The 16,699-nt window shown below is 39.8% G+C and overlaps 1 protein-coding gene across 5 annotated transcripts in view; it reads left to right on the top strand.

Moving 5' to 3' along the window:
• ESR1 (estrogen receptor 1) overlaps positions 1-16,699 on the top strand; it is a 285,231-nt gene that overhangs the window by 139,523 nt on the left and 129,009 nt on the right. For all 5 annotated transcript variants that reach the window (XM_039530311.1, XM_039530314.1, XM_039530315.1 and 2 more), the window contains one exon: positions 531-721. In XM_039530311.1, coding sequence (XP_039386245.1) covers positions 531-721 — 191 coding nt within the window. The remainder of the gene's footprint in view (positions 1-530; positions 722-16,699) is intronic.

The following is a 16,699-nucleotide window of genomic DNA, read 5'->3' as shown; positions in this document are numbered from 1 at the left end:
AAAAAAAACAGGGATTCCTGCTGCACTCAAAATGGGGAAGAGGACAACATGTCTGCACCTAAAAGTAAAACCTGGAGAAAGGTCCAACTTGTTAGATTCAGAAACACAATGTAATTGGCTAGGACAAGATCATATGATCCTGATAAAATAACTGACATCTGTTCAAGAATTGAAAATTAAATAAACTTAAGTGATCAGTATGTTAAATAGTAAGCCAAATAATTTTTAGTATTTTTGGTCTCATGATTCTATCTCAGACAGTTGCATTCCATTTCCCAAAGCAGTCTTGTTCTTCGATATTTTCATAGTGCGGACCACATCTCAGCAGTGTCTCTCTGACCACATTCCCTTCCATTTTCAATCCCACAAATCACTTCCATTCCTTTTCTTCCTTGTGATCATATAACATGCCTGTGGCAATTACTTACATGTAAAAGTAATGTTAAAGTATTTAATATATTTTAATGTAACTCAGCATCTGGAATGAGACCTTTTAATATCAATAAATTCACTGAAATTTCATTTTACAGGCCAAGTTCAGATAACAGGCGACAGGGGAGCAGGGAGAGGATGTCCAGCACCAGTGAAAAGGGCAGCCTGTCCATGGAATCCACCAAGGAAACCCGCTACTGTGCTGTGTGCAATGACTATGCTTCAGGCTACCATTATGGAGTCTGGTCTTGCGAGGGCTGTAAGGCCTTCTTCAAAAGAAGCATTCAAGGTAATAACTTGTGGAAGGGTAGTACTAAGTTCCTTATTCCTAGGGAATTGTGTATTTGTGAAGGTACGGAGACTATAGATTGATTCCCGAAGAACAAAACAGTATATTTCACAAGCTGACAACCATCATGCATTTATGTCCCTGTTTGTTAAATTATATATATCAACTAATAACATTGTAATTAGTTTAGTCCAAGATTTAAAAAACAAACAAACAAAAAAACCCACTTCTCCTTTCTATCGTTGGGTTCGTGTATGTCTCATCATGGCACTGGTGAGGAATCTAATTTAAAAATAAAACTCCATGCTGAATCCTATTCAACGTTCCAGGGTTGTTCTCTTCCCTCCTCCCGCCTTCCCTTTGCACATATACTGTGCAAAGCTCTTTTATGTAAATACTCCTTATCTGAAATAGCCTTTTCTTGTGAATTCCCTCTCAGAGTGCAGCATAATTTTTGCTCATTGATTTATTATAAATTCAGTGCTAGATTAGCAAGATAGTTCAGTTCAAGGCACAACTTAAGGACATCACCTCTTTGAATGCAAATGCAATAAAATAGGTTTCCTTTTCAAAATATATTGTGTCCTGCAAGCAGTTGGGATGGGCGTGAGATGGGAAGAGTCACCCTCATGTTGTCTCTTTCTTTCATGGCCGTTGCTGTGCCTTGCCACTTGGTATCACACAGGGAGGTACAGCACACCATCTCAAAAAACAGTGACCAAAAACTGAACTGTCCAGGTAAAACCCTGTGGAACAGAGTACACCTGGCAGAAGTAGAACTGAAATCTAGTGGTTAAAGCTACTGAATAGTATATCCTGCATGTACAGGGTCTGTTGGACAACTGATTCTGTTGTCTGCGGCAAGTCATTTGACTGCTTGGTATTTCATTCAGCTCAGCTCCAAATTTAAGTAAGAAGCAGTTAAAACTCACTAAAAACCATACTTGGCTGCTGTAGGGAAAAAATTGAAACAACTTTGTTTCTTTCTGAATACAAACTAACCAAGCATGAAACTTGGGTGACCTCTATACATTACCTCCAGCTCATATATGAGCACAGAAGGCTCTTGTAGCTTTTTTCACAATTTGAACTAAACATAGACTATTCCTACCTCCGGTCACAAGAATGTGATTATTGCCTCTTTGCATAGCTACCACTTAGATGAGGCAAATGTTGTTGTTCTGAGCATTCAGCTAAAGCTCCTCATGTTTCTGCAGGAAAAGTGTTTTTGTAACTTTTCAGTGAAAGGTTGGCTCCAGGGGAGACATTGGTGGATTTTAGTGGTAGTGGTTGGTTACTAATCATTTGTATTTCTGCTTTCCTAGGCTCATCTAAGTTATCTTAGCCATGACTTCATTATTTTTACTCAGTTATAAGGGGAACTGGAGGGAGGCAGAATGAAATGCAGTTATCTTGATAAATTCAATGACTCAATATAAGTTTATGTAAAGGACAGATCTCCTAATTAAGTGTTTATCAGTTGAGTCCTTAGTTACAGGTGACATGGCAAATGGGGATGGAAAGGATCTTAGATGAAATAGCATATGTTTCTATTTATGCAGTTTCTATTGTCTTCATAACAGAGTATAGAGAGGCATCTGTGAAATAATTCATTTGCAGAGTTGGTCAGGAATTCCCCCCGCCCCCCCAAAATGTTTTTTTTGTCTAAACTGAAACTGTTCACGAAATAATATTGAGATCAACAAAATACCAGACTTGTAATATTTTCAGTTAAAGTAACATATTTTGAGACTATCAAATTTTAAAATTGTCAATCTAGAAAGTTTTAGGTTTTTTTAGTTGAAACAACTTTTCATTCAAAATTTTAGAAAATTTACCCTGAAAGAAGGAAAAAAGTTTGAGATTGAAAGGAAACATTTCAAAATTATCTGAACATTTTGATTAAACCAAAACAAATGTTCTGGATTTTTAGTTCATGAAAACTTGGGTGGTTTTTTTTGACTTTCGCTTGATTCACTATGGGATTTTTTTTCAAAATCCCAAATTCTCATGGGACAGAAACAGTTTTCCACCTAGCTCTAGTCATTTATACTTTATCAGGGTCACTGCTCATCCAATGAATAGGCCTTCTCTATGGACATTTATTGATCTAAGATGTAAATGAAGCAAGTTAGCATCCTTTAAATCATCTCATTTCATTGCCACTTCTGAAAAGAGGTGGGTAAAATAGAAAAGACCCTCCTCATTTGTCTTGTACCATGCAGCCAGTACTTAAACTCAAGTGACAGAGCACTCTTCTGGGAAGTTTGCAGACCTGAATTTTCAGAAACTACTTCATTACTGAAAAATTGAGAAGAGCTACAAGAATGATTTGAAGGCTGTAAAATATGCTTTGTAATGAGAGACTTTAAGAAGCTCTGTCTATATAGTTTATCCAAGAGAACATTAAGAAGTAACTGGATCCTACATAGAGAAAATATTTCTAATAATAGATGGCTTCTTAATCTGGCGGAAAAACGACATGAGATCCAATGGTTGAAAGGTGAAGCTAGACAAATACGGACTAAATGTAAAGTGCACATTTTTAACAGGAAAAATAAATAACTATTCGAACACCTAAGGACATGATGGATTCTCTATCACCTGAAGCCTTTAAATCAAGCCTGGGTATTTTTCTAGATGAAATACTATAGTTCAAACAGAAGTAAGAGGCTTGATGCAGAAATTTTTAGGTGAGGTTCTTTGACCTGTATTATGCAGGAAGTCACTTCTGGCCTTTAATATTTTTTAATAGTCTTCAATTAAGACAGAGACATGGTATAAGTCTCATGACTAGAATACTGGTATAAAGGAGCACAGCTTGTTCAGGAAGGACAGGCTAGATTAAATGGGAGAAGGTGTTGCATTATACATCAAGAATATATAGACTTGTTCTGAGGTCCAGAAGGTGGTGAGAGGCAGACCAGTTGAAAATCTCTGATTAAAGATAAAAGAGGTAAAAAATAGGAGTCATATCATGGTAGAGGACTACTATAGACTACTAAATCAGAAAGACGATGAGACATTTCTTGAACAAACAGAAATATCCAAAATATAAGACCTGTTAGTAATGGGAAATTTATCTACCCAGATATGTTTAAAATTATGGCAAAACACAATTTCCAATAAACTCTTGGAATGTACTGGGGACAACTTTTTGTTTCATAAAGTGGAGGAAGTAACCAGGAAGAAGGAAGATCCGGGGAACTACAGGCCAGTCGGCCTCACCTCAGTCCCTGGAAAAATCATGGAGCAGGTCCTCAAGGAATCAATTCTGAAGCATTTAGAGGAGAGGAAAGTGATCAGGAACAGTTAGCATGGATTCACCAAGGGCAAGTCATGCCCGACTAACCTGATTGCCTTCTATGATGCGATAACTGGCTCTGTGGATGAGGGGAAAGCAGTGGATATGTTATTCCTTGACTTTAGCAAAGCTTTTGATACGGTCTCCCACAGTATTCTTGCCAGCAAGTTAAAGAAGTATGTGCTTGATGAATGGACTATAAGGTGGATAGAAAGCTGGCTAGATCATTGGGCTTAATGGGTAGTGACTCTATGTCTAGTTGGCAGCCAGTATCAAGTGGAGTGCCCCAAGGTTGGTCCTGGTTTTGTTCAATATCATCATTAATGATCTGGAGGATGGTGTGGATTACACCCCCAGCAAGTTTGCAGATGACACTAAACTGGGAGAAGTGGAAGATATGCAAACAATTTGTAAGCACCTAGAGGATAATGGAGTTATAAGGAATAGCCAGCATGGATTTGTCAAGGACAAATTGTGCCAAACAAGCCCAATTTTCTCTTTTATCAGGGTTACTGGGCTAGTGGATGAGGTTGGGGGAGCAGACATGCTATATCTTAATTTTTAATAAGACTTTTGACACACTTCCACATGACACATTCTCCTAAGCAAACTAGAGAAATGTGGTCTAGATGAAATGACTATAATGTGGATGCACAACTGGCTGAAAGATTGTACTTAAAGAGTAGTTATCAATGCTTGCGGGCAAACTGGGAGGGAGTATGTAGTGGAGTCCTGCTGTGGACATTCCTGGATCTGGTACTAGTTGTCATTTTTATGAATGACTTGGATAATGGTGTAGAGGAGTATGCTTATAAAATTTGCAAATTACACCAAGCTGGGGGGGGGGGGGGTTCAAACACTTTGGAGAAGAAGGTTAGAATTAAAACTAACCTTGATAAATTGGAGACCTGGTCTGAATTCAACAAGAACTTCACTTAGGAAGGAGAAAAAATCAAAAGCACAACTACAAAATGGGGAATCACTGGCTAGCAGTAGTACTACTGAAAAGAATTGGGGCTATAGTGAATCACAAATTGAATGAGTCAACAAATATGCTGCAGTTGCAAAAAAGGGTCATACCAAACACCAGAATGGATAAAGGTCATGTTATATGTAAGACGCAGGAAATAATTGTCCCACTCTACTTGGCACTGGTGAGGCCTCAACTGGAGTACTATGTCCGATTCTGGGTGCTTCACTTTAGGAAAGATTTGAAGAGAGTCCAGAGGAGAGCAACAAAAATGATAAATGGTTTAGAAAACCTGAACAAATGAGGAAAGGTTAGAAAAACTATGTGTTTAGTTTTGCAGGGCCTGATAAGTCTTCGAATATGTGAAGGGCTGTTATAAAGAGGACAGTGATCAATTGTTCTCAGGGTCCACTGAAGATAGGACAAGAAGTAACGGGCTTAATCTGCAACAAAGGAGATTTAGGTTAGATAGTAGGAAAAACTTTCCAACTATAGGGATTGTTAAGATATGGAAAATACTTCCAAGGGAGGTTGTGAAATCCCCATAATGGGAGGTTTTTAAGAACAGGCTGGACAAAGATGGTCTAGGTTTACTTGTTCCTTTTTCAGTGCAGGAGTCTGGTCTTGATGATCTCTCAATGTCCCTTCCAGCCTGAAATTTCTGATTCTTGCAAAGCAGTTTAAGGGCTAGTCTACACTTACGAGCTGGGTCGACGCGGTGAGTTCGACTTCTCGGAGTTCGAACTATCGCGTCTAATCTGGACGCGATAGTTCGAACTCCAGAAGCGATAGTTCGAACTCCAGTACTCCACCACTGCAAAAGGCGGTGGCGGAGTCGACCTTGGAGCCGCGGACTTCGATTCCGCGGCGTCTGGACGGGTGAGTAGTTCAAACTAGGGTATTCAGCTACGCTATTCACGTAGCTGAATTTGCGTACCCTAGTTCGACCCCGCTTCTTAGTGTGGACCAGCCCTAAGAGAGCAGAATGCATACCTGATTACTAAAGAAGTTATGTACTATCTTCCATTTGACTGTGTTTGAGGAAAAATAGAGAGCACTAGTGGATACCTATACATTTTGGTATTCCTTATTGCTAGTTGTACTGTTTGAGCCATATGGACTATACCAGGAGTAGGCAACCTATGGCACGCATGCCGAAGGTGGCACGCGAGCTGATTTTCAGTGGCACTCACACTGCCCGGGTCCTGGCCACTGGTCTGGGAGGGCTCTGCATTGTAATTTAATTTTAAATGAAGCTTCTTAAACATTTAAAAAACTTTATTTACTTTACTTACAACAATAGTTTAGTTAGAGCAGCAAAGAGTCTTGTGGCACCTTATAGACTAACAGACGTTTGGGAGCATGAGCTTTCATGGGTGAATACCCACTTCGTCGGATGCATGTTTAGTTTAGTTATATATTATAGACTTATAGAAAGAGACCTTCTAAAAATGTTAAAATGTATTACTGACACGCGGAACATTAAATTAGAGTGAATAAATGAAGACTCGGCACACCACTTCTGAAAGGTTGCTGACCCCTGGTCTATACAGAAGACAGGCAGAAACATATGACGTTCATGCATAAATTACTGGTCTAAGGTTTCTCCCGCTTTGTGCCGGTGCGAATACCCACAGAAATTACAATTTCAGGAGACTAAGAGATTTATTAAGAGCAGTTTGCATTTCAAACGCACAAAATGGTAAATATCACAAACTATTCCTGGGAAGGATATTCCAAGATCCCTATCATCACTCTGTTACTGTCCCTGTAAAATTTTGAACCCTGTGGATGCCTCTTATGCACGTCCAGAACTTTAACATGTCACCTTGTGCTCATCCTATACTGCTTCTCCTTGTCCTGAGCACTCCCTTTTCCAGGTATTGGCTCCTTTGCTACCATTGATGTTTACAAGAATAACATGATGACATTATAGCTAAACTGGAGAAATCATCAGTTTCCCTGTTTTTTGGCTTCCTTGTTATACCCCTTGCCCTCATGGCTTGAGTCAGTATGCTCTAGTCGTTCCATGCACGGTGCTCAGCAGTATTCATTCTATAGTTCTGTGTTCCACTTGGTAAAAGTTGGTTATTGCTACACTTGCAGGTTGGATGGTAATCTAATCTTTAAGTGTAAGAACTTTAAAAAAATAAAAATAAAACTTCACATCTAAGTAAGTTGTTAGCACTCAATACAAATTATTCTACCATCTAATTTTTTGCATGTCCAGAAGATCTGGATACTGGTTAGTATCTCAGTAAGAGAAAAACAAGGAGAGATCGCTCAGTTGTGGCAGCAACACCCCAAAAATCTCACCCTATGAAAGAATGCCAACCTCATTAGCAATTACTTAAATTTATGGCCAGTGTTGACATAAGAACAAATGGATAGAAACTAGACATGAACAAGTTTAGGCTTGAAATTAGATAGTTTTCTCCATCAGAGGAGTCAAGTTCTGGAACAGCCTTCCAAAGGAAGTAGTGTGTGCAAAAAACCTAACTTATTATCAGACTGAGCTTGTTAAATTTATGGAGGGGATGGTATGATGAGATTGCTTACAATGGCACATGGCTGATCTGTAACTACTATTGGCTAATATCTCCAAAGGCTGGAAATGGGACACTAGATGGGAAGGGCTCTGAATTATTACATAGAATTATTTCCTATGTGTCTAGTTGGTGGATCTCACCTGAATGCTTGGGGTCTAATGGATTGCCATGTTTGGGATCAGGAAGGATTTCCACCCCCAGGTCAGACCAGCCGAGTATCTGGCTTTTTTTCCCTCCTTTTTCTCTTTCATGGGCCAAAGGTCACTTGCTGGTTTGAACTAGAGTAAAAGGTTGATTCTCTAATTTGAAGTCTTTAAATCAAGATTTGAGGACTTTAGTAACTCAGCCAGAAGATATGGGTAAATTGCAGGGGTGGGTGGGTGAGGTTCTGTGACCTGCAATATGCAGGTCAGACTTGATTATCATGATGGTCCCTTCTGGCCTTAAAATCTGAGTTGGTATGTGTTGAGCAATGGCACTGGAAATAATAATTCCATCTCTGTCTCTTTTTTTAAGCAGTCTCTCCCCCCCGCCCTTCCCTAAGGGCATTTTGGAATAAGTATTGGCTTTGAGATAATTTACACAATTATATCTGGCAAAGAAGTATAGGTTTACTTGCAATATTTCTTAACAATTCACCTAGACACAACCTAAGCTTTCATAATGCCTTAATAACAATAATTGCTTCGGAAGGTTCAGAGTATTTCTAATCTACGTTTTTTTATCCTATAATTTCAAACATACTTTTTTCAAAATCTTTTTCTCTCATTCAGTAATCCTTTCTCTCACATGCAGTTCTCTTGATGTCAGTGGAAATAGCACACGAGTAAAGGCTACTTGTACAAGTGTTGGCAGGAGAGGCCCTATATTTTAGTTTCCTTGGTAGGTTATTCTTCCTGGATGGGCTGTTTTAGTGTAGTGGTGCAAATGGACAAGCTCCTGCCCCACCCTGCCTCTTCCCCGCTCCCATTCCGCTGAGGACTCCAGAGGCGGTCGGGCCTGCACTTATCAGTAAGTAGAGTGACCCGGCCCCAGCCTGCTCCGCTCCCCTGGCCCTCAGCTGCGCCACCGGCAAGTGCTGGGGGGTGGTTTCCCCCGTCCCCCAAAGCCTGGGAGCCAGGGGAGCAGAGCAGGCTGGGGCCGGGTCACTCCACTTCCTGCAGGAAGTGGCCAACCCCCCTTCCCCCCATCCCCCACGAAGGCCTGGGGCCAGCCCCCCCACTCCCCACTGCAGAGGCCTGGGGCAAGGCCCCGCACAACCCCCCCCCCCACACGGCGGGGCTGCATAGGGCACCAAAATAGCTAGGGACGGCTCTGTGCACGAGTATGGGCCAACATGAAATAAAATATTTCAACGAATGACTAATTTGATGATTTTCATACATTTTAAAATAATTTAAACACATTTACAAAGAATACACTTAATTATATAAGGTGGGTGAATTATAGCAAAAATGGTCATTTTATTAATTATCAGGACATTTATCAGGTAAATATCACTCAACCAATTCTAGTGTGTACTTCTTTTAAATAAATGTGTACAGATTTTTAACTTCATGCATTTGAACAATTTAGCTGGCACAATAGACTGGAGTCATTAATGTCAGTGAGGATGAATAATCAAAGGGCTTAGCTCTTATATCAGAGAATTGTGATAATCAATTGGGTCAAAAAACCTCTTTAAAGAAAGTTTCATGCACTAGTTTGTAATATGCATGAGCCTAATCCTGTGAATGCTAAATGCTTTGTTTCCAATGGTAGTTGTGAATGATCCATACTTTGTGTGTGGAGAGAGAGAAATTCCCTTGGATCCATATAAGGAAATCGCATTGATATGAATGAGGTGGAGTGCATGTGTGTGCATGTCTAAAACACTATATAACAGTTTTTAAATCAATTTTTTGTTTCTTTGTATTTAAATGAAAGGGCTTAAAATACAGCAGAACCTGATTAATCAGTCAGTATAGCTCTTTTTCTCTTCTCAAAGGTTTCATAGTAGAGATGCTATAAGGAGGTACCAAGTGAAGATTTTGCTTTCAAAATGTTCAGAGTTTTTATTAATAGCACTATAAATGAGTTACAGATATCAATTAAATGAATATAGCACATTTTGTGATCTGTTATCCTTGAGGTTTTTTTAATGTGTTCACTTATTCATGAATTCCTAGAATTCAAATAATTTGCAATAGGTCTATTGGTCAGTAAGGTCAAATAGTGATGGTGAACTGCTTGTATTTCTCCCACAGTAATTGGAATGGCTTAAGAGATGTTTTTTGCAGCCTTTGGATGACTTTCTTACGTCAAATAGCTGAAAGCTTGAAATACAGCCAGAGTTGGATGCTCTAGTGCTTTTTTGCACTCACACAATATATATGTTTCATTTTTTGATTGAACTGCAGCATGAGTTAATGGCAATGTCAAGTTCATCCTGTAGTTTTAGATTTTAAGCCTTCTGCCAATTTGTCCTGATTACAAATGCTATTTTAGTGTCACATAGTTAGGAATGTTTTTGTGAATAATAATCCTCAGAATATTCTCAAATATTTAACAAGAAAGCAAACCAGATAATAAAATGACCAATCCATTGCATGCCTTGCTTGATGATTGTAAGAGTGTTTTACCCCTCAAAGGCATGCAAGCTGTAGGCGTTTTGGGCAGGGATGTGCTGGTTTGACTGACCTTGAATCCAGAGGTATGGTAGGAGTGGTTCTTGTACCAGGCGCACACTGCCAGAATAATTAGAAATGCTTCAGATAGAAGGTATGATAGAATTAGAATAATCTATTAAAACTGCTCAGATTCCTTAAATACAAAAATTGGTCACTGGCTGACACAATTAGGAGAGCTCATCACACACTGTAATGAGTTGGGCAGAGCGCTCAAAAAGGTTTGAGCTATTTTATTTTCTGTTTCTAATTCTTTAAGACCTCCAGGGAGGTGCTTCGGTAGGAACAGCCATTTAGTGACTTCTGCTTCTAAGAGTTGAACTTCTCTGTGTTCTAAATGCAGGAAAAAAGAATCCAAGCATATGCTTGTAATTAGAAAATAAATGGAACTGGTTTATATCTTTTTCAATAAAAATAAGGAGGGAAAATGGTTTGACTTGCACTTATTCATAAATGAGGTGTTTTACTCTTTCTTCCATGTCCCCCTTTCTCAATACCTTGTTTAAATGTTGCTGAGTTTCAAAGTTTGCCAGCACACGTCAGGCTTTTCAGAACCCACAGACCTGCTTTTTGTCTTTCTTTTCCCATGGGAAGTGACCTGGAAGGTAACATTCTCCTATCTAAAATGCTATTCTAGCATTACAAGCAGCCACAGTAAGTTATACTTCTCTATTCACAGATTTAAGGCCAGAAGAGACATTAGATCATTTCATCTGACCTCTTAGAACACATGCCATAGAATTTCACCCAGTTGTCCCTCTATTGAGTCTAATACATTGTTTTAATCAAACACCATCTTCAGAAAGGCATCCAGTCTTGATTTGTGGACTCCAAAAGCTAATAAACTTTTCTTGTTAGTTTGTTCCAATAGTTAATTTACCCTCTGTTAAAAATTGTCTGATTTTTTTTGTCTGGCTTTAACTTCCAACCATTTGTTCTTGTTTGCCTTTCTCTGCTAGATTACAGAACCTTTTAATACCTACTATTCATCTCCCAGGAAAGTACTTTTAAATCATCATCAAGTCCCCTCTTGATTATCAAAAACTAAACAGATTAGTTCCTTGAGTAGGGCATTTTTGCTAGCCCTCTAACTTCTCCATCCTTTTGAAACCATGGACACAAATACCACATCTAGTTATGTAGTGTTGGTTTTGTCAGTCTCAACTCCCTCTCTACTCCTCCTCTCCTCTTTTTTCGCCCCTGTTTATTGCTGCACTCCTTTGCAGTCAAGGCCATTGCAGGTGAAGGAATTACTCTTGCTTTCCCAGAGCTGGATCCAGGAAAGTGCCGTGCATGACTGAGGTATGGGACACCCTCAACTTCCACTGATTACAGTGTGAGTTGAGGGTGCCTAGAACCTAGCAGGATTAAACCCCCTGGGAGAAATTCTCAATCTCAGAACTGCCAAAGTGTCTCACATCTTCACCTCCTCCTTCCACCCATCCCTCATTATTTTCTGTCTGTTTCCTCCTTTTTATCCCTCTAGCTGCAGGTCTTTACAATTTCTTTGAAATTTCACAGATTTCTAGTTATGAATGAGGCTGTACAGTAAGGTAAGGTAAGGTCAGCTAGGTAGGAAAGAGCTGAGACCAGAAAGTACATTTTTCCCCAAGTTCCTAAACACAAGTAACGTGCTGACAATGTGAATGAGCATTCCTTAATCTCTTAAACCACCCAGACGTCTGGGTCTCTAGCACTGCGGGGATAACCCAAAGAAATGAAGTATTTCAGTCATGCAGCTGAGAATGGATTGTATGTACCAGTCATGCATTCTGGGCCACAGGGAGGAGAACCTTTTGGCAGTGGATATGGGGCTTTATCAGTTGTTGATTTAGCTGCAGAGCGATAGCGCTGGACCCTGTTGAAATAAACATTTGAACTGCAAACTTTCAGGGTTGGTAGTAACTTTTTTCTTTTGTGTTGGGGGTGGGGAGGGCCAGGAATGGAATTCCAATGTCTTCATTTCCACTAGCAAAAGATGCCTAACAAGAAGGTTGCAGGTATTACTGTCACAGCACCTTAACTCCAGGATTTTCAGCTAGTCCAAGTGGGTTTCATGAACCGCTCATACCGGTATTTCATTATTGCCTGCCTCCTCCTTGCATTTCCTTGTTTAATCTCTTTGATAGTAGCTACAACTGCTACAAATCATCCTGCAGCCAAGAAAGCAGAAACTTTTTAATAAGTTTGTGTATCCAGTAACTCACCAGTGTGCCCATTGCATTGCTCTGCTATAAACATCAACTGAAGATTGTATCATAAGTATTATCAGAATAGTTGTTCTTGCATAGCTCCCACTTTATTGGAGCATAAATAAAGTTAAACCTCTATTTTTTCCCTCTGTCTGGGACCAGGGAAAATGTAATCAGGGTAGTCTGTTGGAACAGTTGTTGAGATTTTTTTTCCCATCCCGAAAAGAACCATTGAACAGATCTGACAATATCCTCACATGTTTTATAAAATGAAAAACAAAATGCATAATATGTGATTTACGTCATAGATATATTTGTTCTTCAAACATAAAGACATTTGCATTATCCCAAATGAAAAGCTTGGAATTCTGAAAGTAAAATGTAAGAACACAATAATTAAGTCTCCAGTTTAACTAATAGAGCTGGCAACAATATTGCAACAAAAATGGAAACAATTTTTTAAAAACTTTTAAATATGTTTTCCATGTTCTGACCCATTATAGAACTAGGTGGAAATGAAAGAATTGAAAGACATCCCCCCCCCCAGAATTTCAACATCTCTTTTCTCCTCCCCTCCCCGCAAACACATACACGTTCCTACCTCCTGTATTCAGGCATAGCTCTCATGTACCTGCCCTTTGATACTGATATACTTTTACCAATGTTTTCAGAATCTGAGACGTTATGAGCTTTGGACAATCTGAATGTGCTAAAAGCAAAGAGCTAGATCCACAAAGAGACTTAGGTGCTTAACTGCCAATTTACACACTTAAGTCCAAATTTGGACCTTCAAAACCTCCTCTCAACTGTTATCTAACCCTGTAGATGCCTAAATTCCCTGAGCAACTAAATTTGTTTGCTTGGGCAGGCACAAAGCTGCCTCAGTTTTGATGACTCTGTGTAGCTCTGTGCCTAAACTCCATCAGGATCCTTGAACTAGGTGTTTTTCTCAACCTATTTTGCCTGTGGGGCCCGATACAATAGGCTTTCTTAGAGCATGCTATGGGATTGGGCCCCACACAAAATAGCCGATAAGGTAACGGTGATGCGAGCTAGTCATGAACCAGGACCCCATTGTGCTAGGCTCTATACTGACATAAACGAAACAAGAAGTCCCTGCCCCAAGGAAGTTACAATTTAAACACTGAAAGAGAAGTAAGGAATTCTGGATTATATTCCATCACAAGTGTCTTAGCTTCTTGTTCTGAGCTCACCTTGTGAGCGTTGTATTTAGAATTATACATGATGGCCAAGTTATGGAATTTTTCTGAAACTTCTCTTAAATATTTTGCCCGTGTGTAGTTCCAGGTCTTTATTAATTAGGCCATGCCATATTTCCACTGACTGTGCAGCAGTAGTGCTTGTGACAGAAGTGTATAATCTGTAATAATGCTTTGAATACCAAGCTATAACAATTTTATGGGCACTGTATGTGACTGGTCAATAAGTGGAAGTTATTTCATATTGAGGGTCTAATATTTTCCTGTATGAATGCATTCATTTAGATGAATAAGGGGCTGTGGGAAAAATAAACAGGAAAGAACATAAGAATGGCCGTATTGGGTCAGACCAAAGGTCCATCTAGCCCAGGGATAGGCAACCTATGGCATGTGTGCCAAAGGCAGCACGCGAGCTGATTTTCAGTGGCACTCACACTGCTGGGGTCCTGGTCACTGGTCTGGGGGGCTCTGCATTTTAATTTAATTTTAAATGAAGCTTCTTAAACATTTTAAAAACCCTTATTTACTTTACATACAACAATAGTTTAGTTATATATTATAGACTATAGAAAGAGACCTTCTAAAAATGTTAAAATATATTACTGGCATGTGAAAACTTAAATTAGAGTGAATAAATAAAGACTTGGCACACCACTTCTGAAAGGTTGCCGACCCCTGATCTAGCCTGTTGTCTGACAGTGGCCAATGCCAGGTGCTTCAGAGAGAATGAATAGAACAGGTAGTTATCAAGTGTTCCATCCCTTGTTGCCCATTCCCAGCTTCTGGCAGACAGAGGCTAAGGACACCATCCCTGCACATCCTGGCTAATAGCCATTGTTGGACCTATCCTCCATGAATTTATCTAGTACTTTTAAAAACCCTGTTATGGTTTTGGCCTTCACAACATCCTCTGGCAAAGAATTCCACAGTCTTACTATGCAATGTGTGAAGTAAAATGACAGTGGCTACAGATAAGAACATCCCCATCCACACTTAAATGACAATGCTGGGACCTAACAGATCAAAGGGCAATGTTGTAGTTGTGATGGTCCCAGGGTATTAGAAACAGTTTTTTATTGCATCATCTTCTGTTGGTGAAAAAGACAAGCTTTTGTGCTTACACAGTTTTTCTTCTAGTCTAGGAAAGTACTTGGAGTCACAGCTAAATACATGGTGAAACGGATTGTTTAGCATAAGTAGTTCACACACATTATGAAAGACCACTCAAGGTGCACTGGCCAGTTAACACCTCTGCAGTCAAAGGAGAAAAAAAGGGGGCTAGTGGGTTATTTTGTTGTAATAAGCCATAAATCTAATGTTTTTATTAAGTCCATGATTTTTAGTGTTTAGCAAAATTTAAGCTTCCAGGCTTGTCTTTTGAAGGTGTTGTGTAGATTTCCTTTGAGAATGAGGACTGAGAGGTCAGATATGGAATGATCACCATGAAAAGTTTTCACCAATGTTTGATAAGGTGTGTTTATCATTTTTTGTATGAGTTCTTCCGAATGCATAATGACAGTCTGTCCCACCAACAACTATGTGGGTGAAACCATTTAGTACACTGACTGAGATATCCCACATTTTTGATAGGCATGTGTAGGACCCATGGATCTTGAAAGGTGTGTTGTGGGAGGTATTGATCCTCCTAGCAGTGGAGATATGTCTGCAGGTTTTGCATCTGTTGTTCTGGCAGGGTCTGGTGCTGCTTTGAGTTGGTGTGTCCGGATCTGTAAGCGGCTTGCTTCTGATGAGCTTGGTGACGTTGCAGGAGGAAGGCGTTTGAAGGCCAGAAGAGGGGATTTGAACAGGATTTATTTCAGGGTGTGGTTCCCATCGAGTGTGGGTTGTAACTGTTTAATGATACCCCACCCTGAAACCCATACAGGGTTGTAGGTGACACTAGCTGTGTGAGGCTGGAGGGTTTTCCCCCCCCATATTGAAGCAGGTTCACTCTGTGTATTTGGATGGCCTTTTCCATGATAGAATCTACTTCTCTGGTGGAGTGTTATTGTTTGTATGTTTTTTTGTTTGTTTGAAGGCAGTTTTAAGTGTGTTTATAAAGTGTGTATCCCAGACTTTCTCCTTGGAGTATATTCTGTGGTATCTGAGTGCCTGGCTATATATAACCGATTTCTTGGCATACTTGGGGTAGTTACTGGAACTGTGAAGGTAAGTGTGGTGATCTGTGGGTTTCTTGTATATAATTGTCTGTAAGGTTCCATTGCTGAAGCTGATTGCGGTGTCCAGGAAGTTGATGCTGTTGTGGGAGTGGCTCTCAGAGAGTTGATGGATGGGAGGTGGTTGTTGAAGTTGTAGTGGAAATCTGTGAGGGAGTTTAGGTCATCTGTCCAGAGGATGAAAATAGCATCAATGTATATCATTGGTTTCATGGTGCATTTGTCCAGAAATTCTTCCTCAAGGTAGTCCATAAAGAGATTGGCATATTGGGAAGCCATCCTACTACCCATGGCTATTCTTATAGTCTGGACAAAGTGTTTGTTGTTGAATGTAAAATTGTTATGAGCAAGGATGAAATGGATGAGTTTGGAATTGATATCTGAATGTAGTCCATTGTCTTGTAAATATTTGAGGCAGGCAGCAATGCCGTCATTGTGAGGGATGTTGGATGTCACCTCCCTATACATCATGGTGCCAAGGATGGTGTTCTGAGGGAGATTGTTAATGTTGCTGAGTTTCTGCGGGAAGTAGATTGTATTCTGCCAGCAGCTGACTCTTTTGTGTGGTGAGTGACTGGAGCATGGTTTCTATGAATTCTCATATTCCTTCAGAAAGAGTGCCATGGCTGGATATGATGGATCTGCCTGTCTTCTCTTGTTTTGTGTTCCTTGGGAAGCATGTAGATGGTTTCTGGAATGAGATCACAGATGAAGTTGTAGACTTTCTCTTGGAGTTGTTTGGGGAAGGATTTGTCGATATCCTTAAATTCCTGGGTGAACTGTGGTGCTGTGTCTTCTCTGAGTTCTTTATAGTAGGTATCAGAGTTGTTTGTTGGCCTCATTAATATAGTCATCATGGTTGAAGACTATGATGGAACCCCTGTTGTCTTTGATCATTAT

Source organism: Mauremys reevesii, linkage group 3 (assembly GCF_016161935.1).
Source record: "Mauremys reevesii isolate NIE-2019 linkage group 3, ASM1616193v1, whole genome shotgun sequence".
In the NCBI taxonomy this organism is placed as follows: domain Eukaryota; kingdom Metazoa; phylum Chordata; order Testudines; family Geoemydidae; genus Mauremys; species Mauremys reevesii.
This window is presented reverse-complemented; position numbering and strand designations above follow the sequence as displayed.